At 39.2% G+C, this 25,535-nt stretch overlaps 2 protein-coding genes across 6 annotated transcripts in view; both read left to right on the forward strand.

Annotated features, from left to right (window-relative positions):
• The window catches only part of PTAC3 (plastid transcriptionally active 3), a 461,439-nt gene that overhangs the window by 215,900 nt on the left and 220,004 nt on the right, over nucleotides 1–25,535 (forward strand). For all 5 annotated transcript variants that reach the window (XM_089383741.1, XM_089383742.1, XM_089383743.1 and 2 more), the window contains exon 7: nucleotides 23,661–23,818. In XM_089383741.1, coding sequence (XP_089239867.1) covers nucleotides 23,661–23,818 — 158 coding nt within the window. The remainder of the gene's footprint in view (nucleotides 1–23,660; nucleotides 23,819–25,535) is intronic.
• On the forward strand, nucleotides 11,074–13,765 carry LOC149218014 (uncharacterized). The gene is made up of 2 exons (XM_089382333.1): nucleotides 11,074–13,062; nucleotides 13,184–13,765. The coding sequence occupies exons 1-2, from the start codon at nucleotides 11,296–11,298 to the stop codon at nucleotides 13,385–13,387; spliced, it is 1,971 nt and encodes a 656-aa protein (XP_089238459.1). The 5' UTR covers nucleotides 11,074–11,295; the 3' UTR covers nucleotides 13,388–13,765.

The following is a 25,535-nucleotide window of genomic DNA, read 5'->3' on the forward strand; positions in this document are numbered from 1 at the left end:
TGTACCATAACCAATCATTTTTCCAGCTAAATGTATTAGATGTACTGGGATCTTGTTGTAACTTTTGAATGAGTGCCCACACTTCTTCGTCATTCTTCCATTCATCCCTTGTTTCGTTTATCCAATCTGGTTAGATAATAGAAATGGCGCAAAGCAATGCTTCGACATCCTCATCCTTTCTTGAGAGTGCATCTGCCACACCATTTTGCTTTTCTTTTTTGTAGATGATTTTAAAGTCATAACCCAACATCTTTGTGACCCATTTTTGCTGCTCTTCTGAAGATAATATTTGTTTTAAAAAGTATTTAAGACTATGATGATCCATTTTTACCTTGAAGTGTCTTCCTATTAGGTAGGGATGCCATTTCTTAAGTGCATGTAGTATTGCCAACATTCCCTTCTCATAAATAGCTTTATGTAAATACTTTCCTTTGATTTGACGACTTTCGAAAGCAATGTGTCTTTCTTCTTGCATTAAAATAGCACCAATTCCATTTCCCGAGGCATCACATTCCACAATAAAGGTTTTTGTGAAGTCCGATGTAGCTAAGACCGGTGCTTGGCACATTGCCTCTTTAAGATGTTCAAAGGCCTTCGTTGCTTCTGGAGTCCATGAAAATGCATCTTTCTTCAATAATGTTGTTAGAGGTGCTGCTATTTTCCCATAATACTTAACAAACTTGCGATAATACCCTGTCAACCCTAGAAATCCTCGCAGATGTTTTATGCATGTGGGGATTTTCCATTCCTTAAAGGCTTTAATTTTGCTAGGGTTTACCTTAACACCTTCATGAGATACAATATGACCTAGATATTCCACCTCTTGTACTCCAAAGAAACATTTGGAGCTTTTTGCATATAATTGTTTCTCCTCCAATAGTTTGAGCACCATGTCAACATGTTGAACATGATCCTTCCAAGACTTGCTATAGATTAGTATATCATTGAAAGATACTAACAAAATTTTTCTAAGGGTTTGAAAATGGAATTCATCAAACCTTGAAATGTAGAAGGTGCATTGGTAAGGCCAAAAGAGATGACCAAAATTTCATAATGACCCCCATGAGTTCTAAATGTTGTTTTCAGAATGTTTTCAGTCTTCATTCTAATTTGATGATATCCTGAACGAAGATCCAACTTGGTGAAGTAAAATGATCCATGCAATTCATCCAATAATTCATCAATGACAGGAATCATAAATTTATCTTTAATAGTGAGCTTGTCGAGCTCCTTATAATCCAGACTCATGCGCCATGACCCATCCTTCTTGTGCACCAATACTACTTGAGCAGAGAAAGAACTTTGACCAAGTTGAATTATACCAACCTCTAGCATTTCTGCAACCATACGTTCAATTTCACTCTTTTGGGCATATGGATATCTATAAGGCTTGATGTTTGGAGGAACACTTCCTGGAATCAAATGAATAGCATGATCATGATCACGAATAGGTGGGAGGCCTTTAGGAGTCTCAAATACCTTGGAATGATTGTGCAAGACTTTTTGGAGATCTGGAGAAATAGATGATTTTGATGTGGGAAACTCTAGTGAACATAATTGTGCAATTACGCCTCGTTGTTATTTCTTTAGAAGCTTTGTCATTCCGTTAGAGCTGATTATATTTCCCGGTTTCCCCGTGATACCCCTTAATTCAACTTTCTTTTATTCCAAAGAAAATTTCATGAAAAGTTCTTGAAAATTAAAAACTATTGTACCCAAGGATTGTAGCCATTGGACTTCTAATAGAACATCAGCGCCACCCATTGGAATGGAAAGAATTGGGCTATTCAATACATATTCTCCTATGGATAGCTTGATATTATGGCACTTTCTAGAGCAATTTATGGTTCCTCCACTTGCCACCATCACTTGACACTCTGGTACTGGATATAGGAAGCAATTCAATTCCTTGGCTATCTGACAATGAATAAAATTATGGTTACTTCCCGAATCAATCAACACTATTACCTTTTTCTTCTTGATATGTTCTTCTATCTTGATAGTTTGAGGAGTGGTAATTCCAGCCAATGCATTACAAGATATGGTCGGATTCATTTCTTCTTTCTCTAGGGTTTGTTCCTGGTGTATATCCTCTTCTTTTGACGTTAATTGTTCCTTTTCTTCCTCCTCTTCACAATCTATGTAAAATAAGTTCTTCTAAGCACACTTATGACTTTTAGTGTATTTGCTATCATAATTGTAACAAAGCCCTTTTGCTCTTTTTTCTTCCAATTGTTGTGGTGTCAACCTTGTAGGTTGTGGAATGTTAGGGGCAACAACACTTCCATCTTTATAGTTGTGAATGATAGGCTTCCTTGTTGCCATAATTTTGTTTTCCATTTTTCTTTCCAACCTGAATGCCTTCTCCAATGAATCAAATTCCCAAAGGCGAATCTCATGTTGGATGTTATCCTTTAAAGTCCCTATGAACACATCAATCCTATGCTCCTCTGGAATATCTTTTACCTTTATATTTGTTTTTTGGAAGTCCCCAATGTGCTCCATCATTGAACCCTTTTGTTTGAGATTTATCAATTGTCTAAAAAAAGTGTTTCCTTTTGTATCCTCATAATGTGCTATCATTTCTTTCGTAAAAATTGCCCAAGTGACAATTTGTTTACGAGAGCAAAGCCATCGATACCATACAAATTGAATTGGTTCCAAATATAAGGTTGCAATGCGTACCTTTTGTGTGTTTTGCACATTATGGAGATCGAAATATTGCTTCACCTGTAGTATCCATGTTATGGGATCTTTGCCATCAAACTTCCTCATATCGATCTTTGGAACATGGTGGGTCTTCAATCCACCGTTAGAGTCTATGAAATCATGATTAATATTTATTTTGTTCTCATCATGAGTTTTCTCTGTCAGGCCAAGAGGTAACTTCTCAAATCAAATCATATTATTCATTCAGGTTGTTCATTATGATATACAAGTGGAAGTGACAGTTCAGTTCATCTCTCGATGACTCTCCATTTTCTCTATTATTTATTTACACTAATTATAATTGTTCACCCAATCCCTATGATTAGTTGTCAAGATTCCCCCCCTTAATCTAAAGGGATGTTGGTGAATCCAAGCATCGTTCTGAATCTTTCAGGCTTTTCTCTTCCAAGTGCTTTGGTGAAGATGTCTGCAATTTGCTCATTAGTGGAACAATGGCCAAGATGGATTGTTTTGGCCTCAACATGATGTCGAATTAGATGATATTTTGTATTGATGTGCTTTGTACGATCATGGAACTTTGGGTTCTTGGCCAACTTTATTGCTGAGGTATTATCAATCATGAGTGGAGTCAAGTGTACTTGTTTTACCTGCAAATCTTCAAGAATTTTCTTGAGCCACACAATTTCTTTTGTTGCCTCAGCTGCTGCCACATATTCTGCCTCTGTTGTGGAATCTGCTGGAACTGATTGTTTGCGTGATCTCCAAGAGACAGCTCCTGATCCAAGACTCATAGCATAACCTGAAGTAGATACCCCAGTTTCTTTATCTCCATCGAAGTCTGAATCAGAGTATCCAATCAAGCTGAAGTCACCCACCTGTGTATACTTGATTCCAAAGTCTTGAGTTCCCTTCAAGTATTTTAGAACTCTTTTTGCAGCAGACCAATGTCCCTCACAAGGCTTTTGCATAAATCTGGAGAGGATTCCAACAACAAACGAAATGTCTGGTCTGGTAGTAGTTAGGTAGTTGAGACTTTCTACAAGCTGTCTATACTTTGTTGCATCCTCAAATTCTTTTCCTTCAATGGATGTGAGCTTTAAGTTTTGTTCCATTGGAGTAGTCAGAGGATTGCATTCAGTCATGCCAAACCTATTCAACAGATCTCCAATGTATTTCTTTTGAGAAAGGAATATGGACCTTGGATGTTGAATTACTTCAATACCAAGATAGTAATGAACATAGCCCAAATCAGTGATTTCAAAACCTTTCCTCAATTCCTTCTTTATGGATGCAATGTAGCTCTCATTGTTCCCTGTCATCAAAGATCATCTACATATACCACAAGATATACAACTGTTTTGCCAACCTTCTTGACAAACAAAGTTGCATCATCAAGATCATAATGTTTGAAATTGAGTTTCAGAAGATGCTCAGCTAGTTTTTCATACTAGGCTCGCAGTGCTTGTTTGAGGCCAAACTGGATTTCACAAGTTTGCATACTTTATGTTCATGTCCTTTCACAACAAATCCTTAAGGCTGGGATGTAAAAACATTCTCTTTTAGATCTCCATTCAAGAAAGCAGTTTTTACATCCATTTAATGGACTTTCCAACCGTTCTGAGCTGCTAGGGCAAAGAGTGTCCGGATGGTAGCCCATTTTGCTGTGGGGGCAAAAGTCTCCTCATAATCGACCCCTTCCTTCTGTGCAAAACCTTTTGCCACAAGCTTGGCTTTGTGCTTGTCAAGTGAGCCATCAACTTTATACTTGTTCTTGTAGACCCACTTGTAGCCAATTGGTTTGGTTCCCAATGGAGGATCAACTAGCTTCCGAGTGCCATTCTTTATTAAGGCATCATACTCCTTTTGCATTGCTTCTTTCCATTCATCATGAGAAGCAGCTTTTTTGAAGGAAGTTGGTTCAAAATCTATAGACAAATTCAATTCACAATTCTTAAGAAACATCCATATCAATAGGTGAATCAGAGTCATCTACATCACCTCCATTTTGCCGGTTTGAATTTCTAGTTCCTGTCTTTCCAACCTCATCAAGATGAACACTTTCAAGTGTCTTTGTCAGGCACCTTGGGGGACCTTTCTCAGATTGTCCAGGCTACTCTGTTGATTGAGTTGGGACTAAATCAAGATTGAGTCTCCCAATTCTGTCAATCACATCACTCAAAGTATCATCCGTTGTTGGAGTTTCATGCGGGGAAGAGAGTGCTTCAGAAGACAATTCCACAGGTTGATCTAGTATAGGAATCCTACCTTCAAGATGTGGAATCTGATTATCAAATTCTTGAAATGATTTTGCATTTGCGAATCTATCCAAGCGATCAAGTTGCCACTCAACAACATTGTCAGTTTTGGATGATTCAAGAAAGATTACATCTCTAGATACAACAAAATTTTTATTGACTTCATCATAGAGATGGTTTGCTTTGGAGGTGTTTGAATACCCCAAGAAGATACACTTACGACTTCTTGCACCAAGTTTTTTCTATGTACCTTTGGTATCAAGGCATAACATGTGGAACCAAAGACCCTGAGATGCTTTTCTGAAAGAATGTACCCATACCACATTTCATAAGGAGTCTTGTTTCTAATATCATTAGATGGACATTTATTCTTTACATATACAACACATAGAACTGCATCATCGCAAAACATCAATTTTACATTTTTGAAAAACATCATGGAACTTACCATATTTAAGATTGTCCTATTCATTCTTTCAGCTACTCCGTTTTGTTGAGGATTATAAGGCACAACTGTTTGATGTTTGATCCCATGTTGGCGAAGATAGTTTTCAAATTCATTTGAAGTGTATTCTTTTCCATAGTTTTCAAATTCATTTGAAGTGTATTCTTTTCCATTATCAGTGCGAATGGAGCCAATATGAGATTGTGCATCATTTTCAATCCATGAGTGAAAGTTCTTGAATGTTTGAAAAGCATTAGATTTATTCTTCAATAAATAAACCCAACACATTCTTGTGTAGTCATCAATAAATGTCATCATATATTTATTTCTATTTGCAGAAGGAACAGGCATTGGACCACATAAATTTGAATGAATGAGTTCAAGTTTTCTATGTGCTCTTGAATGTGAATCATGAAAAGATTGTTTGCTATGCTTTCCTAGAATGCAAGCATCACATTGCTTAAGTTTCCTAGGAATTGTAGGCAAACCAGTAACACCATTTTTTTTCAATAAGCGGAGGCTGTCATAGTTCAAGTGTCCAAATCTAGCATGCCATAATAAACTTTATGGAAATGTACCTTCTTCATAATCTGTTAAGTTATGGTATGTTCTATGCTTATAACAGTTTACTTATCTTTCTTATTATCATCCACAGATTAGCAATCACATGTACAGAAAGTAAAGTGCAGATAGAACATTAAACAATCGACAGAAAACAAGCCAAGACAAGAGACACAAGGTGTGGCGGCTAGCCAGGGACAAACCCCACTGTGGGGAAACCCTTTGATCAAATCTTCCTTCTTCAATAATTCAGCAGAGAGAAATAGTACATAAATCTGATTTACATTAGCATCAACAAACCCTAGATCAGCCAAACTAGGGTAGACAATATCTTGCAAACCGATCGTCGGATCGACTTGATTCCACCACCAAAATATGCGGCCTTCAGAGGAGATCCAGATGAACCTACAATGCAGTTCTGAGGAGGGAGTCTCTGGTCAACGCTGGTCAAACTTTGGTTCTGCAGTTGCAGCCCTAAATTTTGCACCTTCCTTCCACGTGTGAGAGAGAGCCTTTTCTGCGCAAAAGAGAGAAGAGAATTTTTTCTGCGCAGTTGAGAGAGAGATGTGATGAGATGAGTGTGTCCAAATGAGGAAAAGACCTCTTGTATTTATACACAACTGTTGGTGATTGAATAGATGCGACTGTTGGGCTTCTGAGCCTACATGAGTTGTAGGTCGGCTTGATAATTATTCCATAATCAAAATAAATTCATATCTCCATAAATACTTATCGGAATCGGATGATCTCTAGATCAATCCTACACCTCTCAACGAGAGGAATCTAATAAAAATATTATCAGCCATGAATAAGATGACCCACATGGAGTTTGGCCCTAGTTGCCAATTTTAACACTCCCTCTCAACTAGGGAGAACTCCATCTGCAATCTTTCTGTCGGTCGCTACTATTCATCCATCAAATGCACTGTCTTGTACATCTTGACCCCTGCTCTGCTCTGCTCTATCCTGCCTGTTCTGCCCTGTTCTTATCGGCTCTGCTTTGCTTTGTTCTGCTTTGCTCTGCTTTGTTCGAATTATGAAGAGGAAGAAATGATCGAGGATGTATCATACTGACTCAAAGTCAGTCTCAGAGTATGTACCACTGGTCCCAGACCAGTCTCAACCGACCCGAAGTCAGCGTCATAGTGGGTACAACTCCTACCACTGGTCCCAGACTAGTATCATCCTCCACTGACTCAAAGTCAGTCTCAGAGTGCGTACCACTGGTCCCAGACCAGTCTCAACTGACCCGAAGTCAACGTCATAGTATGTACCACTCCTACCACTAGTCCCAGACCAGTCCTTCACTGACCCGAAGTTAGTCTCAGAGTATGTACCAATGTTGCACGAAGTGGAAGCGTTTTTTGGAAGTGGGGACGCCGAAGCGTCATTTTCCAAAAATCTAGGAAGCAAAGCGTCCGCGGAAGCGTTTGCTATATATATATATATTTATATTTTTTTGCATTTATACTCAAAACAAACATCCCAAATACCAAATTAATTGTAGAAGACATGAAAACATGCATATTTTTTGCATAAATCAAGATAGATATAACATCCATTATACATTAATGATTAATTATTCGAGCATCAACCATTTAGATGCATCAACCATCTAGAATCTAGATTCTTCTCCTCTTGTCTAGCCTTTGCCTCTACCTCAATTGTCTAGGGATATTAGTCAACATTGCCCAATTTTGATCAAACTACCTAATTCAAGACTTAAAATATGGTAGAAAAAGCTTAACATGCTTGATCGATGATTTTTACTTGATTGAAAGGTAACTTTTTGCTAAGGGCGTGCCATGTGACAACAGAGTTCAACAATTAACACCACCAACACTGGGGTACATATAGGGCTTGGTGCTCTTGATTAAATGCTAATCGCATACCTTCATACTTGATATAATCTAATGAAATGCCACAATCCCATTGATCCTGAATTCTTGAAAACTGTTAAGTCTGCTGAATTTTGAATAGGATATGAAATTCTATTTTCTCCATATGAAGTCCAATGAGGCTGGAACCACTCTCAAAGATCCTGAGTCATTTCATGGTAATGTTAAAAATTTAAGTAAAAGGATGAAAATGAAAAATAAAGGAGAATGTCACTTTTACTTTAAGAATTTAACATTACCATGAGGGAGCATCTGCTATATTTATATTTTTTTTTGCCTTCATTCCTCACCCTAACCCAAGGTGGACCCACCCCCAACAAGCAAACTCACCTAAAATTAAAAAAAAAATCGAAAAAAAAAAACGATTTTCTAAACGCTTTTCTAGAAGCGTACGCTTCCTCCTTTGAAGCGCCGTACGAAGCGCGCTTCGGAAGCGGCACTTCCGTACCACGTTTCTGAATTTCCAGGAAGCGGCAAAAAATTCGGAAGCGGCGCTTTCGAATTTCGGAAGTGCGCTTTCGGCCAAGCTTCCTAGGCGCTTCCTTACGGGACGCGCTTCGGGGCTTGGAACAGTAGGGGGGGGCGCTTCGTGCAACATTGGTATGTACCATTGGTCCCAGACCAGTCTCAACCGACCCGAAGTCAGCGTCATAGTGGGTACAACTCCTACCACTGGTCCCAGACCAGTATCATTGATCCCAGATCAATGAAGGTCATCCTAGCATAGGGAGTACGGTAGATACAACGATGCGTCCATCGGTACTACTATGGTCCCTATCCTCATTTCCCTGCTCATTGATCAGATGAGAGGTACTTCTCATGAGTCCCAGACTGCATGGGTAGGTTGCCTCGAAAAGAGAACTTAATCAATCCTGTTCTCACAGGAGAACTTTTCATCCTGCTACATAAACGCCATGGAGAACACATCATCCTGGCCTCACAGGAGAACCAATCATCCTGCTACATAGTCGCCATGGGGTGTACATGTATACCACTAGGGGATGGTGAATCACCCTGTGGTCATATGTGGCTCCAAGAAGTACCCCGCACCCCCCGGAGCTCCCAGAGCTCAATGCATCATATAGGACCCTCATCAAAGGGTCTTTGAACAACACCAAGTTGTTCTCGGAAAGTCAGGAATTTGACTTTCCCTAGGGGCTTTTTCAGAATGTCGGCGACTTGTTCATCTGTACCGATATGTTGGAGGCTTATAGCTCTCCGCTGCACCATATCTTGAATATAGTGGTACCCGATATCGATATGCTTGGAGTGATCATGAAATACGAGATTCTTTGACAAACGAATCCCACTCTGGTTGTTACATAGGATCACGGTGGTATCCAGTGTAAACCCAAATAGCTCATTGAAGAGCTTCCGCAACCAGACTGCCTCACAGGAGGCCATGCTAGCAGCAATATACTCTGCTTCGGCGGTGCTCAAAGCCACCGACTTCTGCTTCCTACTCATCCAGGATATCGAAGCAGATCCCAAGGAGAAACAACACCCAGAAGTGCCCTTACGATCCACCACATTGCCTGCCCAATCAGCTTTAGTGTATCCAAGTAGTCTCACATCTCCGGCAGTGTATCTTAGCCCATATGTGATTGTGCCACGAAGATATCTTAACAGATTCTTGGCACCAATCCAGTGTATGTGGTGAGGTTCAACCATATGTTGATTCAACGTGTTGACTGCAAAGCATATGTCTGGACGGGGGTTCACTAGGAACATAAATTCTTTGACGAGTTGACGATACTCGGTCGCATTTCGTAAAACAGGTCCAGTAGTGCTACTGCTTAACTTCTTAAAGTCAAGCTCCATCGGGGTAGTTACAGGCTTGCAGTCCACCATACCGAATCTTTCCAATATTTTCACCACATATTTTCCTTGAGATAGAAAATTTTCCCTTGGCTTCTGCTCGACTTAAAGTCCTAGGAAAAAGTGCATCAGTCCCAGGTCCTTCATTTCAAATTCAGAAGCCAACTCCCTCTTACATTTGTGAATGAGAGGGTCTGCACCTGTTAGGAAGAGGTCGTCAACAAACAGCACCAATATGAGAGGTTTGTCATCTTCAACCTTAAAGTAAAGGTTAGGATCGGCTTCCCTCCTAGTGAATCCCAACTTCATCAAGTAGCTATCAATCCTGTCATACAATGCTCGGGGTGCTTGCTTCAGCCCATAGAGGGCCTTCTTCAACCTGCATACATGAGATTTTCGATCATGAATCTCAAATCCTACGGGTTGCTCCACGTAGACCTCTTCTTTGATCGAACCATGCAAGAACGCGGTCTTGACATCCATCTGATGTAGGTTCCATCCTTGTGAAGCCGCAAGGGCTATGATCGAGCGGATGGTGGTATCAGTGTTGCACGAAGCGCCCCCCCCCGCTCCGAAGCTCCGAAGCGCGCCCCGTACGGAAGCGCAGTACGAAGCGCCTTCCGAAGCGCGCTTCGGAAATTAGGAAGCGCGATTCGTAAAAAAATTTGCGCTTCCTGGAATTTCCGAAGCGCCGGCTCCGAAGCGCGCTTCGTACGGCGCTTCGGAGCAGGAAGCGTGCGCTTCACGCACGCTTCCGTACGCTTCGGCGGAAAGGGGCGCGCCCAAGGGAGAAAAACAAATTTTTTTTAATTTTTTTTTTAAAGTTAAGTTAACTCAACCTTAAGGGGGTGGGTTAGGGTGAGGTTAAGGTGAGGAATGAAAAGAATAAAGCCCCCATTCATTCCTCATTTTCTCACTTTGAGTTTATGAGAGTTGGAGAAGAGAAGAGAGGAGAGGAGAAGAGAAGAGAGGAAAGGAGAGGAGAAGAGAGGAGAGCTTGGAGGAGTGAAGAAGGAGGAGCTAGGAGAAGGAGGAGGAGCTTGGAGGACTTCATCTACAAGAGCTAAAGAGGTAAGTTCAAACCCCAAACTCCCTTGTTTTTTTGAAATTTTTTTTGTATTTTTCTCCTCCCTCTCCTACTCTTTCCCATTGTTTCTACTTGCTCCTTTATTTACAGGTTGCCGTTGTCCACCACCTATATCCATATTCCAAGATGGTGTTCTTTTGGCTTCTATGTATCATTCCACTCTTGGTTTTAATGATGGCAAGGGTGAGGAATAGAAGGGAAGAAACAGAAGAGGACATTGGTGATGGTCCTAATAGTAGTGACCCAATGTATGATGAGGAGGAAGGGTTTGAAGAGGAAGGGGATGAACTTGAAGGGGACACTGAAACACAAGATTGGAAAGCTACATCAACACCCTTGTGGAACTATGTGACCAAACTTGATGGGGGAAAGGGTGGTGGATCTTACAAATTTGTGTGCCCTCATGGTTGTCATGGAGGAAAACCATATTGTGGTTCATATACCCGTCTGAGGAGGCATCTTTGTGGGGTGCTGGACAGTGATGAAAAAAAGGGTTCTGTGGGGGTACAAATTTGCCCAAACATTTCAACTGAAGAAAGAAGAAAATACATCCAAATAGAGATGGCTGCACAACAAAAAAACAAGAAACAAAAAACTCATTCTGAATCAAGTGCAACCTCTAAATTTGGTAGTTGCTCATCTCCTCATGGTACTTCTGCAAGCTCTGGAGGTAGAAGAACAATAGGGGATTTCCTTAATGTTGCTGGGAGGGATGATGTGGATGGAAAGATAGTCCGTTTTCTTTGTGCTTGCGGTGTACCATTCAATGTGCTTCGCTCTCCCTATTGGCATGAAATGGTAAAGGCCATCAATGAAGCCCCAAAAGGATACAAGGCCCCCAACTATGAGAAAGCTAGAACAATGTTATTAGAAAGAGAAAAAGCTAAGGTTCAAAGAGCTTTGACACGTTTTACAAATGAGTGGGTAGATTCTGGGGTATCCATTGTATCAGATGGGTGGACAAATATTAGAAACCAACATTTGATAAATGTTCTTGGTGTTTCTTCTAGTGGTGCAGTATTTATTGCATGTCATGACTCCTCCATCACTGCATCTGCACAAAACATTGCAGATCTCCTATTGAAATCAATCAAAGATGTTGGTCCGAATAATGTGGTTCAAGTGATCACAGATAATGCAGCAAATTGTAAGGCAGCAGGAAAAATTATTGAGCGTACTCATCCACACATCTTTTGGTCTGGGTGCCTGGTTCACACATTGAACCTTTTGATGCATGATATTGTGAAACACAAAGATTGTGGGTGGATTGATGAGGTTTACAGGAAAGGGAAGCAGCTCATTAAATTCATCACAGGGCATACAAGGGTAAACTACTTCTATGGCACTTACTCCAAGTTGCAATTGCTTAAAATTGCAAAGACAAGATTTGCTAGTTATTACCTCACCTTTAGGCGGCTAGTGAAGGTGAGACAAGCTTTAACTAATCTGGTGTGTGCTGAAACATGGGATGAAATTAACACTGACACAGATGGTGCTAATGCAGTCAAGGACACTGTTCTTGACAGTTACTTTTGGTCACAGGTTAAATATGTTTTGCAATTCACCAAACCAATTTATTACATGATCAAGTTTGCAGATTCAGATCGACCAGTAATTGGGGAGGTGTATGAGCAAATGGATAGCATGTTGGGGCAGATTAAAGACATTGTTGAGCCTAGAGATACCACCTTGTACAATTATATTCGTGTAGAGGTGCAAAACCGATGGGAAATGCTAAATATTCCATTGCATGCATTAGCATATGTTTTGACACCTAAATACTATCATCCATCATGGCTTTCAACACCAGCACCTGGGGGGGGAAGCAGGAGAAAACCACACCAAGATCAAGAGGTTCACCAAAAATATATGGCTGCATTGAGTAAATTAATCCCTGATGAGGAGGACGCTGCATTGGTACGGAGACAGGTGAGCAACTATACGCTCAACATTGGTCCATTTGGGAGCATGCATGCAATTAAAGATCGAGAGACTTTTTCTGCTCTTGAGTGGTGGAACATGCATGGAGGGGGTACTCCACTTCTACAGAGTTTGGCATTGCGGGTGCTATCACAGGTGGTAAACACTTCTTCTGCAGAGAGGTGTTGGAGCTCTTATTCTTTCATCCACAGTGTTAAAAGGAACAGGTTGAGTTTAGACCGGGCAGAGAGCTTGGTTTATGTTCATTACAACTTGCGATTGTTGTCCCATTACTGTGAAGATGCAAAGTCTAATAAAGACTTGTTGATTTGGGACAAGAATCCAGAGGAGCCCAATTTGGAGGATGGAGTGTTGCGACTAGAGCAATTAGAGGATGCTCTTATCCAGGTATGTCCATTGTGGTATGAATTTTCCAATTTTCCCTTATAAAGCATTTCTCTAATTCATGTTTTTAATTTTTTTGTTAACTAGTGTTTTTTTTTTGCATGAATTTTTTGAGCGATTCTAGGATGATGATGACCGTGTTGATATGCCACCACCCCCACCCCCATCTGGTCCCTTGGTTCCTAGGTTCCATGGTTCAACACCAACAGCAGGGGGTTCTTCTTCATCAGTTTCAGTGCCACGACTTACACAGGCACCATCTTCTTCATTGCCACCACGTGGAGGCCCGCCACCACGTTCTATTCGTGGTGGAAGGAGGAGAGATTAGTAGATATATTCACAATCTACTACTTTTTGTCATAGATTACTCATTAGACTTGTAGACTTGTGAATTTGAATTTTGAACCTTTTTGGCTTGGCGGTGACCAAGTGACATATTTTGTAAACATTATTATTTGAATTTTGGACATGACAAATGTTGACAGTTGCTCACTTGCTAGATAAATCATAATATGCTCTATGTTTTATGTTTTATAATATGCTTAAATGTTTTATGTTTTATAATATGCTTAAAAATTTGATGTATGTTTGTAATAGCTAGAATATAGATGATTGTTGTACATACTAGTAACTACAATGGAATCATGGATGCCATATCTATCTTGATTTATGCAAAAATATGCATGTTTTCATGTCTTCTACAATTAATTTGGTATTTGGGATGTTTGTTTTGAGTATAAATGCAAAAAAATATAAATATATATATATATATATATATATATATATATATATATATAGCAGACGCTTCCGCGGACGCTTTGCTTCCTAGATTTTTGGAAAATGACGCTTCCGCGCTTCCGCTTCCGCTTTCGCGCTTCCGCTTCGCTCCCGCTTCGTGCAACTATGGGTGGTATATCTGGCAACAGGTGCAAATATCTCGTCATAGTCTATAACTTCCTTCTGGGAGAAGCCACGAGCGACAAAATAAGCCTTATATTTTTTCGTACTTCCATCTGCTGCATGCTTTATCTTGTAAAGCCATTTAGAAGTGACCACTGTCTTGTCCTGGGGTCTGGGAACTACTTCCCAGACATCATTCTTCATAATAGAATCATATTCTCCGGTCATATCATCCTTGCATACTTGATGCTTGACGACATCTGAGAATGATGAAGGCTCATTTTGTATGATCGTGCTCATGATGGTCAGGTATCCCTGATACCTGTTGGGTTTCTTACTTTCACGGAAGGTTCCTCGGGGTTCAGTGTGTCCTTCAGCATCATCGAGTAGTCCCCTAAGCCAAGAGGGCCTCTTCCTAGAAGAGGAGGGCTTAGGTGGATCAATAGGATCCATCGATTCTTCCACATCAGGCATTGTTTAATCATCCTTTTCTTTTGGTTCCCTTGTGTCGGCTTCTTGAGAGCTTCTCAAAGTCGGAAGATTGTCCACCTTGCTAAGGGCCATATCTTCATCAAAGGTGACATCATGACTAATCACGACTTCCCTTTGATCTGCTACATAGATTCTGTAGCCCTTAGTATTTTCACCATAGCCCACAAAGATTCCTTTCTTTCCAAATGCACCCAATTTATTCCATTTCTCTTTCGGCACATGAAAATATACAGGGCTTCCAAAAATTCTAAAATGAGATACGTCAGGTTTCTTACCGGTGAACATTTCTTCAAGAGTCTTGGAACCCAATGCTTGATGAGGGCATCGATTTTGTACATATACAGCGGTGTTTGCAGCTTCAACCCATAGAAACTTCGGAAGTCTTTGATCATGGAGCATGGCACGGACAACTTCCACAATCATATGGTTCTTCCTTTCCGCCACACCATTCTGTTCAGGAGTATATGGTGTAGTAGTCTCCCTCTTGATGCCAGCCTCTTTACAAAAGTCATGAGACTCGTTAGATTCATATTCAGTCCCATTATTAGTCCTTAAGATCTTAATCTTCTTTTCGGTTTGATTCTCGATCAAGGCTTGAGATGTGTCACAAGACATGACACCTAGCGGACTTCCTCTGACCTGATATAATGAATCAACTCGAAACCCAAGAGTGAAGTCATCTTTAATATTGTTTTTCCATGCACGTACCTTGCCATCACTGAAAGCCACCTTGTAGCCTTTGTCTTCCATTGCCGAGATGGACACCAGATTCTTTTTGAGGTCAGGTACATATAATACATCCTGTAAGTGGATCATATTACCTTGATTCAATTTGAGAGAGACATTGCCTATAGCGTTCACGGGATATTTCATATTATTTCCAAGGACAATTTCCAAGTTAGTTTATTTCTCTATCAGATTATGGAGAACTTCTTTGTAACCAATGAAGTGCCTTGAGGCACCACTATCAATGAGCCAAATTCCCATTGAGTTTGAAGGAGCAGAGGTAGATAGAGCAGCTGGTAGATAATACCTGGAATTTCTAGCCTTCTTGAATGGTTGTCCTCTTCTTTGATTTCTAGCATTCCTTTTACCTTTGCTATTAAATTTGCCATTCCCTTGATTGCCATGAGAGGGATTTTGATCATCGTCCCGGTGTGAGTTCTTTCTATCAGGGCACTCCCTTGCATAGTGACCTTTTTTATCGCAAATGTAACATCGTCCTTTTCTTCCACGCTTAGGTCCAGCCTTGCTTTTTGATTTAGTCCCAGAATTATTTCTTTTCTTAGCATGAGAAGAAAAAGTAGCAGGAGGACCTTTAGGCATGGGCATTTCTTGCTCTTCTACCCTTGTTTCTTCTTGAATACATCTAGCCATTAATTCCTTGAAACCAGGAATTATATTATTGTTCAGAAGAGTAGTCCTGAACACATAGCATTCGGATGGTAATCCTCCAAGAGTCGTGAGTGCCATTTCCCTATCAGTAATAGTCTCCCCAATAGATAGGAGATCGTTCCTGATCTCAATGATTCTTAAGAAATATGCTTGCATGCTCTCATCTTTACCCTTCTTGATTTCCTTCAGCTTATTTCTAAGAAACAAAACTTGATTTGCATCATTAACTTTAAATAAACTCACCAGTCTATCGTAGATTTCCTTGGAGGTGTTTAGGTCGGAGATGTAGGCCACCAAGCGCTTGCCGATAGAGTCTCGGATGATCTTCTTTGTTTTGACTTCACCGGTTTTCCATTTGTTCCTGGCAGCAGTGGATGCATTTGATGGAGGCTCAACAATATTGCCTCTCACATGGTCCAACACTCCTTGATCTTCTAAGGTTAGATCAATAGACATCTTCCATCCGTGATAGTCAGCTTTCTCACGAAGCTTGTCTTCAGCAGGGAAGAGTGTTGAGGACCCCATAGTTCTTTTAGGATAGCCTTGCCAATCTTCTCTTCGGTGATTGCTCTTGCTCTTGCTCGGGCTTTGTCTTCACCTCAGCTCTGATACCATGTTAAGTTATGGTATGTTCTATGCTTATAATAGTTTACTTATCTTTCTTATTACTATCCACAAATTAGCAATAAGATGTACATAAAATGCAGATAGAACATTAAACGATCGACAGAAAACAAGCCAAGACAAGAGACACAAGATGTGGCGGCTAGCCAGGGACAAACCCTAATGTGGGGAAACCCTTTGATCAAATCTTCCTTTATCTTCAATAATTCAGCAGAGAGAAATAGTACATAAATCTGATTTACATCAACAGCAGCAAACCCTAGATCAGCCAAACTAGGGCAGACAATATCTTGCAAACCGACTGTCGGATCGGCTTGATTCCACCACCAAAAAATGCGGTTTCAGAGGAGATCCAGATGAACCTGCAACGCAGTTCTGAGGAGGGAGTCTTCTGGTCAATGTTGGTCAAACTTTGGTTCTGCAGTTGCAGCCCTAAATTCTGCACCTTCCTTCCACATGTGTGAGAGAGAGCCTTTTTTGCGCAAGAAAGAGAAGAGACTCTTTTCTACGCAGTTGAGAGAGAGATGTGATGAGATGAGTGTGTCCAAATGAGGAAAAGACCCCCTGTATTTATACACAATTGTTGGTGATTGAATAGATGCGAATGTTGGGCTTCTGAGCCTACATGAGTTGTAGGTCGACTTGATAATTATTCCATAATCAAAATAAATTCATATCTCCATAAATACTTATCAGAATCGGATGATCTTTAGATCAATCCTACACCTCTCGACGAGAGGAATCTAGTAAAAATATTATCAGCCATGAATAAGATGACCCACATGGAGTTTGGCCCTAGTTGCCAATTTTAACATAATCAGAATTGTATGAGAGATTTTGTGCACGAGCAGAGGTACCCTGCAGCTTGAGAAGCCTTTCTTCTTCTATCCCCGTCATGACAAGTGAATGGTCTGATGCTTTTCTCACCTCAAGCTTGCCATCAAACATATGAATGGAGTATCCTTGCTGGCGGATGTGGACAAGGGACAAGAAGTTTCTCCTCAGCTGTGGGAGATAGAGAACATGATGCAAAAGAAAGTTTGGAAGACTAGGCAATTTTAAGCCTGATTGTGCCAAGCTCTGATGGCTTGATTTTTGATTTGTCTGCAAAGTATACTGCTCCATCAACATTGTCAGTAAACTCTTCAAAAAAATCTCTTCTAAAAGTCATGTGGCAAGTTGCTCCTGAATCAAGCAACCAATCATTTTCCAAGAAGCAAGTGAAGCATTAAATAAGTCTTCATTTACTCCAATATTACAATGTGCCACAACATACTGAGCGGATTCAGGTGCTTTACTTTTCTCTTTGTCATTAGTTTTACCTTTGGGTTGGTTTCTTTCCTGCTCAATTATGTCCCAAGGCAACTTGCATGTTGATGCATCATGTGATCCATCTATTTTGCAGCATATGCAGTGAAAATCTGACTTTTCTCCTTTAGAGTGTCTGCCCCCCCTGCCTCTGAAATTTCATCTTCTTCCTCTTCGACCACCTCTTCCTCTGGAATAATCTTGAGCAAGATTCTTTTCTCTATGTGCAAGGCACACAACCTTTTCAGAAGATTGAGGAACTGTCTTCTTCCCAAAAGTTTTCTCTCTTTCAGGAATTTTTTTTACAAGGGAGTCAAAGGTAATATCTTTGAGGTTTCCATTTTCTTGCAATGACTCAAGATGATTTGAGTAAGTGGGATAAAGTGCCTTGAGAAAAGCTATCAGAGGAATATCCAGTTCAACATTAGTGAATTTGATATCGTGCATAATAGATTTTACTTCTGATGCAAGAGCAAGAGGATCATCATTTTGTAATTCAAGGGTGAACAGTTTAATCATGAGTTGAACAACTTCAAGTGCAGAGTGTGAGTCATAGAGTTCCTTCAGTTTTTGTAAGGCTTCGAAAGCATTTGAAAATGGTGAAATATGGCGACTCACCTCTTCATTTACTGATGCTGCAATCAATGCATAAGCCTTGCTGTTCTTATTTTCCCAAATGGCGAATTCCTTGTCTGAAGTAGGCTGTTCTGGCTCTTTGTCTCCGTTTCCAACACACACTCCTTTCCACAACTCATTAAAAATGAGAGCGTGTTTGATTTTCCACGACCATTCTAGATAGTTCTCTTTGTCGGTGAGAACCACTCCAACTATAGAGATCAATGAATGCATTTAAACGTGTACTGTGTAAAAAATTCTCCTCTATTGGCAAAAATTTGCACTTGCGTGTAGACAAAAATGTAAAAATATTATTCTGATATGTAAATATCAGAGGGATATATGGGAGAGGTATATATGGAGGAGGGGTGATTCGGTGAACTGAGTTATATGGAGGTCAAACAAAGCTGATAGAGCGCCGATTTCAATTGGCTTACCGCCCCACAAAACAGATTTCTAGCCAAGTTGTCGTAAGATGTAAACTAGTTTACAGGGTCACCTATGACAAAATTGGTAAGAATTTTCGTTCGTCGAACTAACTCGGCACATGAACAGATTCAGTTAAATGTTGTAAACAGCCAATTGTGAGGCACAATACACGTTATATATACTGGAGGTTTGGGAGCGTTCAGAAATATATGAGATGGAGACAAAATATATTATAACAACGTATTGGGATATGAAAATAGCGTGGAGATAGGAGGTGGTATGATACCTGTGTAGAGGCTTTGATACTGGTGAGGGTATTATGTATAACATGTATGGAAGATAGAGAGTATACCTCTGTAGTAATGGTCAATGAATACCAAACGCAGTATTACAGTCAATGCAATAGACATCGATGTGAGTTTTATAATTGGAGGGAGTAATACAATGAAGCGAAAGGCAGAGTTATATAACTGTGTGAGGATGGTATAACCGGTAAGTGGGAGGTGTGAAACACAATCACGAGGATCAACCACCTTCTACGAATATTTAATGCTTAGACACTAGTGTTATAACTATCTCAACGTAACACAGGCCAGGAGATCTGGCAACGAAACCTGCATAGACCACCACAATGAAAAGCTTTGGAATGGTGATGGTTAAGCACTCCATCCTGACACACGGTAGAGAGCCCAGAGAGCACATAGAATATGGGAGAGAGAGTAGAGAATAGAGGGACAAAACTGATGCAAGGAGTTACAACACAAAAGCTAATTTTGGGAGCTGGGTCTGATACCATGTCAGGCTAGGAGGTAACTCCTCAAATCAAATCATATTATTCATTTAGGTTGTTCATTGTTATATACAAGAGGGAGTGACTGTTCAGTTCATCTCCTGATGACTCTCCATTTTCACTATTATTTATCTACACTAATTACAGTTGTTCACCCAATCCCTATGATTAGGTGTCAACATTCTCTATTACCTTTTCGCCGTTAGGAAGCCTTTCTTGTAGCAACTTTGTCAAACCTTCCTTCAAACCTTCCATCTCCTTCTTCAAATCTTCAATGTTGTCTTTCATACCATCCATCTTAGCTTCCACGTCTTTCTTTAAACGATCCATCTTATCTTCCACGCCTTTCTTTAAACCATCCATCCTAGCTTCTGTTACTTTTTGTGAGAGTGAAATTTGTTGCACTTGGTTTCGTAATTTTGATATATCATGTTGCATTTCTTCCTCTTCTTCATGAGTCATGCTAGAGCTTTTAGGTTGCTTACTAGGTGTTTCCATTTTCTTTCTTCGAGACATCAATTAATGATAATTATTCTTCACTATGCCTTTTGAATGTTGGAATTTCTAATTCTAACCCGTTAGAAATTCTTCATGTACTATCTGGTTTATTTCTTCCTACTTGTTTAATTTCTTAACAAGTTAATTACCATGTAAATACTGAAAATAAACACAAGTACAGTATCAACATTTAAAGATCATCAACTGAAAGAAAATACTCACACAAGTGACACCGTTATTTTTGGATCAATGTCCCTGGAAAAACCCATTGTGGGAAAACTAGTGTGGCTATTCAGAAGGTTTTATTATTATGCAGTTTTCAGAGTACAACCAGGGTGCCAGAAATGGCTCACCCAACAGAGAATGCCCTCGATAATGGTACCTCTCCTCGGAGATAGATATTCCGGTTGATAAATCACCAGATGAACGATCCCACAACAACAATTACAACTTCCACTGCTCCGCGTCACCCTATTTGGCTCACCAGCTCCCAGTCTGTTCCACGAAATCCTCCCAGCGCTGCCTCTTGGCCCTGCGTCAGCTTCGCTAACCTCTGCGTAGCTTCTGGAGCTTTTGCATCAGCCCTTAGACCCTCTGCGTCACACATCGGTCTCTCCTAGCTCTGCGCAGCTCCTGGTTGCCTCCGCGTAGCCCCCAGTTGCATCTGCATCAACCTCTCCGAGCTCTACGTTGTCTCTCTAGTACCAACTCTGCCTCTCTGCTATGTATTCACTGCCCCTCGCTGCTGATCATTAATTCTATTTCTCTTAGCAAACCCCGCTCTAGAGAATAAAATGACTGACCACTCTGGTGTGCTCTCCAACTGACCCTCAAACCTCCTTTTATACTTTTCTCGTTGGTCCATCAACGACCAAGATTAAATCTCTAATCAATGGCTTGATCCATGACTTTTGGAACTTTCTAACCCAGTTTTATATTAATATTTTATTTTTCCCAAGTTTAGACTTAGGAACTCCATTAAAAATATTAATTATTTTAATATCTCCCAAACCGGGTGCAATCTGTCCAAACCATTTCTGGGTCTTGGAGATCTCATGTGCTTTAGCTTCTCCACCAATTTTCATGGCTAGAGCACATTTGATGCTACCACAAATCAACATTGAATTTCTTCAAACTAATTTTTCAAACCAAACTTATGCAAAATTTTAAAAAAGTTATACACCTTTTTTCACTTTGTAGAAGATCGATATTGAATCTGATGTATCTTTGAAATTTCGGATCTCCAAGGTCTGAAATTGCAAACTGTGGTAGCCATCTGAGTCCTCTTTATTCTCCAAGAAAATGTTATGCCGTATCTCCCAAGATGACCTGATTATACACTTTTTCAGTTGAGCGAACTTGTACGAAGTGCCACGTGTCACTGTTTCAACCTTCAGACCTGAAAATGATACACAAAAAACTAAAGTCCGTCCATTTTCTGTAATTTCTTACGAAATTTTAATGTGATACTCAGAGAGAAAGTTATGACAATTTTTCAAGGTTACTTGTTTGGGATGTAATTCGGGAGCTTGCAAAAACCCTAACTTCCTTGGATCATATCTCTGAAAATATGGAGATAAAAGATCTGAAATTCAGATGCGAGGATCATCGAGATTTCGTCTCAAATGGGTTTTTTTTTTTAGCTTATGAAATTTCGCAGAAAAAAAGTATAGTTAAAATACCATAATGACCTGTTTTGGAGCAGCGAAACCCTAGAATCCAAAGCTCTGATACCAAATGTTATGAAACCAACTCACAAAAAGATAGAAAAGATAGATGAACGACTTCAAAATCAGCCTCTTCGAGGGGGCAACCTACTTTACATTAAACAAATGAACAATTCTTGGATGATACACATGACTAAATCTCCTTTCTATATATAGGAGTCTAAGGGGTCACAATATAATCAAAGCCAACATAACAATAATAATATAAGGGCACAACAATAACAATAGTGGGCTTCTATGGGGCACACTAATAACAATATGGGGACAATAGGGGCACAATAATTACAATAAGGGCTACAATGACAATAATAATGGGGGAATCACTAGTATTATGGGAACCTAACATGCAATACTTGAAAAAAGGTTTGCACTTCCAGAGATTTGCTCCCTCTCACAACTTGATAGATCCGTGGTTAAGATGGATTTATCATTCTATATATCTATTTATAATTTTTTATTGTTTAAATTTCATTTTTGAATGTATAAATGGATTTAATTCCTTGAAAATCCCCTTGGCCACCTGGATTGTATAAACTACATAGCTTAAATTTGCAATTCGAACAAATCTTTTATACAGAATTGACTTAAAAGTATACCTAAATAAGGGCCAAAATGTAGAATAGTGAGACCACTTGAAATGTTATGAACATAAGATATTTGTTTTTTTCAATGGCTTTACATCATATATACATAGTTTTTTTGTTTAACCATATATAATATATACATAGTTGACATTGAAATGTTTTACTTAGCATGGCCATTGAAATAGTTTATGTATGATCACATTGAATTTTATTATTATTAATAATATTTCTTAAATGACACATTAATTTTATATTAAGAATTGAATGAATTACACATCTCCCTAATACTAAGAATTGAATGAATTATACATCTCCTTCTTATTACTCTTATTAGGAAATAATTGATTTTTTTTTTAATTTCAATTACTTCTCTTTGGGCATTGAAATATTTTACTATGGTCAATATTATTTTTATTTTTTTCATCTCTATATATACATATATATGAAATTGATATTCAAATAAAATTAGTTAACTTGGATATTCAAATAGTATATTTAAGTCTTGTATTGATTTTTTATAATTGATTTTTATTTATTTTTTAAATATAAGAATTATACCTCTTGTTCGTGGTCAAAAGTGAAAATAAAAGAATTTTTTACTTTTACTTTATCGCTCTCTAAAGTTGATATAAAATTTTATTTATGGTTGGGAGTGAGAGTGAAATATTTTCACCATATCTCCATACCATTAATTTTTGTTTTCTTATTATAGCTGACATTATTTTTTATTAAAGAATCTTTTATTTTTATTTAAGAGGGACATGTGTCAACTCGAGGTTGAGAATAGAAGGAATTACACATCTCCCTCATACTAGGTTGTAGATTGCACCTTTCGGCACTAGTTGCTCTCTAGCTTAGTAGAATTCTTTCAAAGTGTTATTTTAAGAGGATTGCCATTGAATTACTTTCTATATTGGAGTGAACATTGGATAATAGAACAAGTTTATGCATTTTCATTCAAGCAGTTTTTTTCTTTTTTTTTAATCTTATTCTTAGCTCATTATTGGGATTGGTAGCCATTTCATTCTTCCTAGGGTTATTATTGGAATTGCTGATAAGTTTAAGGCTCAGCATGAATATTTGTTTGCATCTGTTAAATTTTGTTCCAGATTGGAAGGATAACCTTAAATCTTGTATCATTTTCTTGATGGGTTTTGCCTTCATAGCTTATACACAAGTCGTTGGGTTTTAAAAGTATTATTAGATTGTTGAGTAATATAAACATGTTCATATGCATAGGTTATTGGTAGAATACTTTACAAAGTATTGTGCAATAAATGAAGCAATGAGGCATTTTCGTGCACTCAAGCATTATCCAGGGGAAATGAAAGTACTTCACAATGATGGAAAGAACGGAGATCCCCTTTCTCTTTATCTTCGAGCATTGTGTCGTGAAGGTATGTTCCAGAATTTGTGGTTAGTTTTGTTCAGACGGAAATTTACTTTTTGCGTGATTTGCACGCTCTTTGTTCGCCTGTATGTTTTAATGTATGTAAAATCATTTAAAGGATTTCATTGTACTTTGTGCCCATTAATATGAAAGGTATTTGTAAGGCATTGTTATTGTCGGAAAAATTTTGGACAATACATGTTTCATTTGCATGGTGGCTTCAGTATATTTATTGAAGCATCTAAATCTATTATATCTTTAAGGTTTTCCCATGGGTCATTTTGATTTTTGTTGGTAATTCTGCAATCATTCCTCAATTGGAAACTAGTAACTTGTTATGTCTCAGATCTACTCTAGTAAACCGAGGAAACAACTATGTAATTAGCCTAATTTCATTGCTAATTAGTCCTCCATTCGGATTGGTGCTTCTCTAGACACATCAGGGTATCCTCACTGTTCATGCACTATCAACACTTAGAAAATATGCATGCTTAGTATGAGTAATCAGCACACAGAGAAGTTGTCCTTGATATGTATCCAAGCAACTAAGGACACAAGAAAGTTCAAAATTTAATAACATAAGAGATTCCACTTCACAACAGCTAAACTATTTAAGAAGAAAGAAGAGATTGACATGTGCTTTAAGTGATCAAAGTAAAAAAAAAGCACTTATGCCACCCATGCCATTGTAACAAAAGCTAATTTAATTCAACTGACATATTTGAAGAGCCATAACACATTGCATAATCAAACACTGCTTTGTATTAACCAAAGTATTGTCTACCTTGTGATGACAAGTACAAAACTATCTGCACAAGTAGCACTGCAGAAAGTGGAGGTGGCAATGAAAGAAAGAATGAATGGAAGAGAAAAAGAATGCTGGCTGTAGACTGCAGCTCAATGAAAAACCACCCCAACTCTTTCCTCTTTGTAATGTCCCTTCCTAAATATTTTGCTAAGGAAATTCACAATTTTGTCATTTTTGGGACCTAGAGTAAATTTTTGGGGAAATACTTAGGAAAAGGGGGTCGAAATTCTTTCCTTAGTGGAATGTGGGGGCCACTTTCCCACAAAATACACACCCCTTGATGGAGGAGTTCGAATAACTAAGTAGGGAGCTCGAAATTATTGGTGGAGGGGCCCACATGAGGAAAGGGATTAACAAGTATAAATAAGAGGAAGGCAACATCATTTGGGGCTTTTTGTTCATTTGACTTCTAAGTGTTACCCTAGCTGTTTAGCTGAGTTACATAGTTCCGTTGAGCACAAGAGTTTCCCAAGGAGGAAGCTCAACCTTTCTTCAGTGGACTTCAAGTGCCACCCTAGGGAGACAATTTCATTCATCTTTGGAGGATGATAGGATATCATGCAGTTATCATGATTTTTTCGCATCAGTGGGACGCAAAAAAAGGGATCATGCAGTGCTTGGAGAGGTGTGGTGCCAGAGGGAAGAGCTATTCTGTTGCTGGGCTATTTTCTCATACAAATTCTAGGTGGAAGGAGAAATTCCCTGGAGCAGAAGGCGTCTTACTCAGCACTGCGTGACTTTGTGACTGGGGCTGCGTCATTTTGCCCCAGGATTGTGCAAGAGGTTGTGGAGCTGATTGTGGGGAGAATTGGAGAGTAGGATTGAGGAGTTGGGGTTGTTTGGGATTTTATTGGAGAAGATTTGAGGAGACTCCCTAGCCTTTTGAGGAGCAGAAAACGCTCCATCTGTCACAGGT

This window comes from Pinus tabuliformis, chromosome Q (genome assembly GCF_031772625.1).
Source record: "Pinus tabuliformis cultivar Carrire ecotype Pingquan chromosome Q, CPIR1, whole genome shotgun sequence".
Lineage (NCBI taxonomy): Eukaryota > Viridiplantae > Streptophyta > Pinopsida > Pinales > Pinaceae > Pinus > Pinus tabuliformis.

What these genes read in the sequence shown, in the direction of transcription:
- LOC149218014 (XM_089382333.1), top strand. Translation starts at nt 11,296, where the DNA reads ATGGCTGCACAACAAAAAAACAAGAAACAAAAAACTCATTCTGAATCA. An exon ending in TAGAGGATGCTCTTATCCAG is followed by an intron (nt 13,063 to 13,183) that starts GTATGTCCATTG and finishes GAGCGATTCTAG; the next exon opens with GATGATGATGACCGTGTTGA.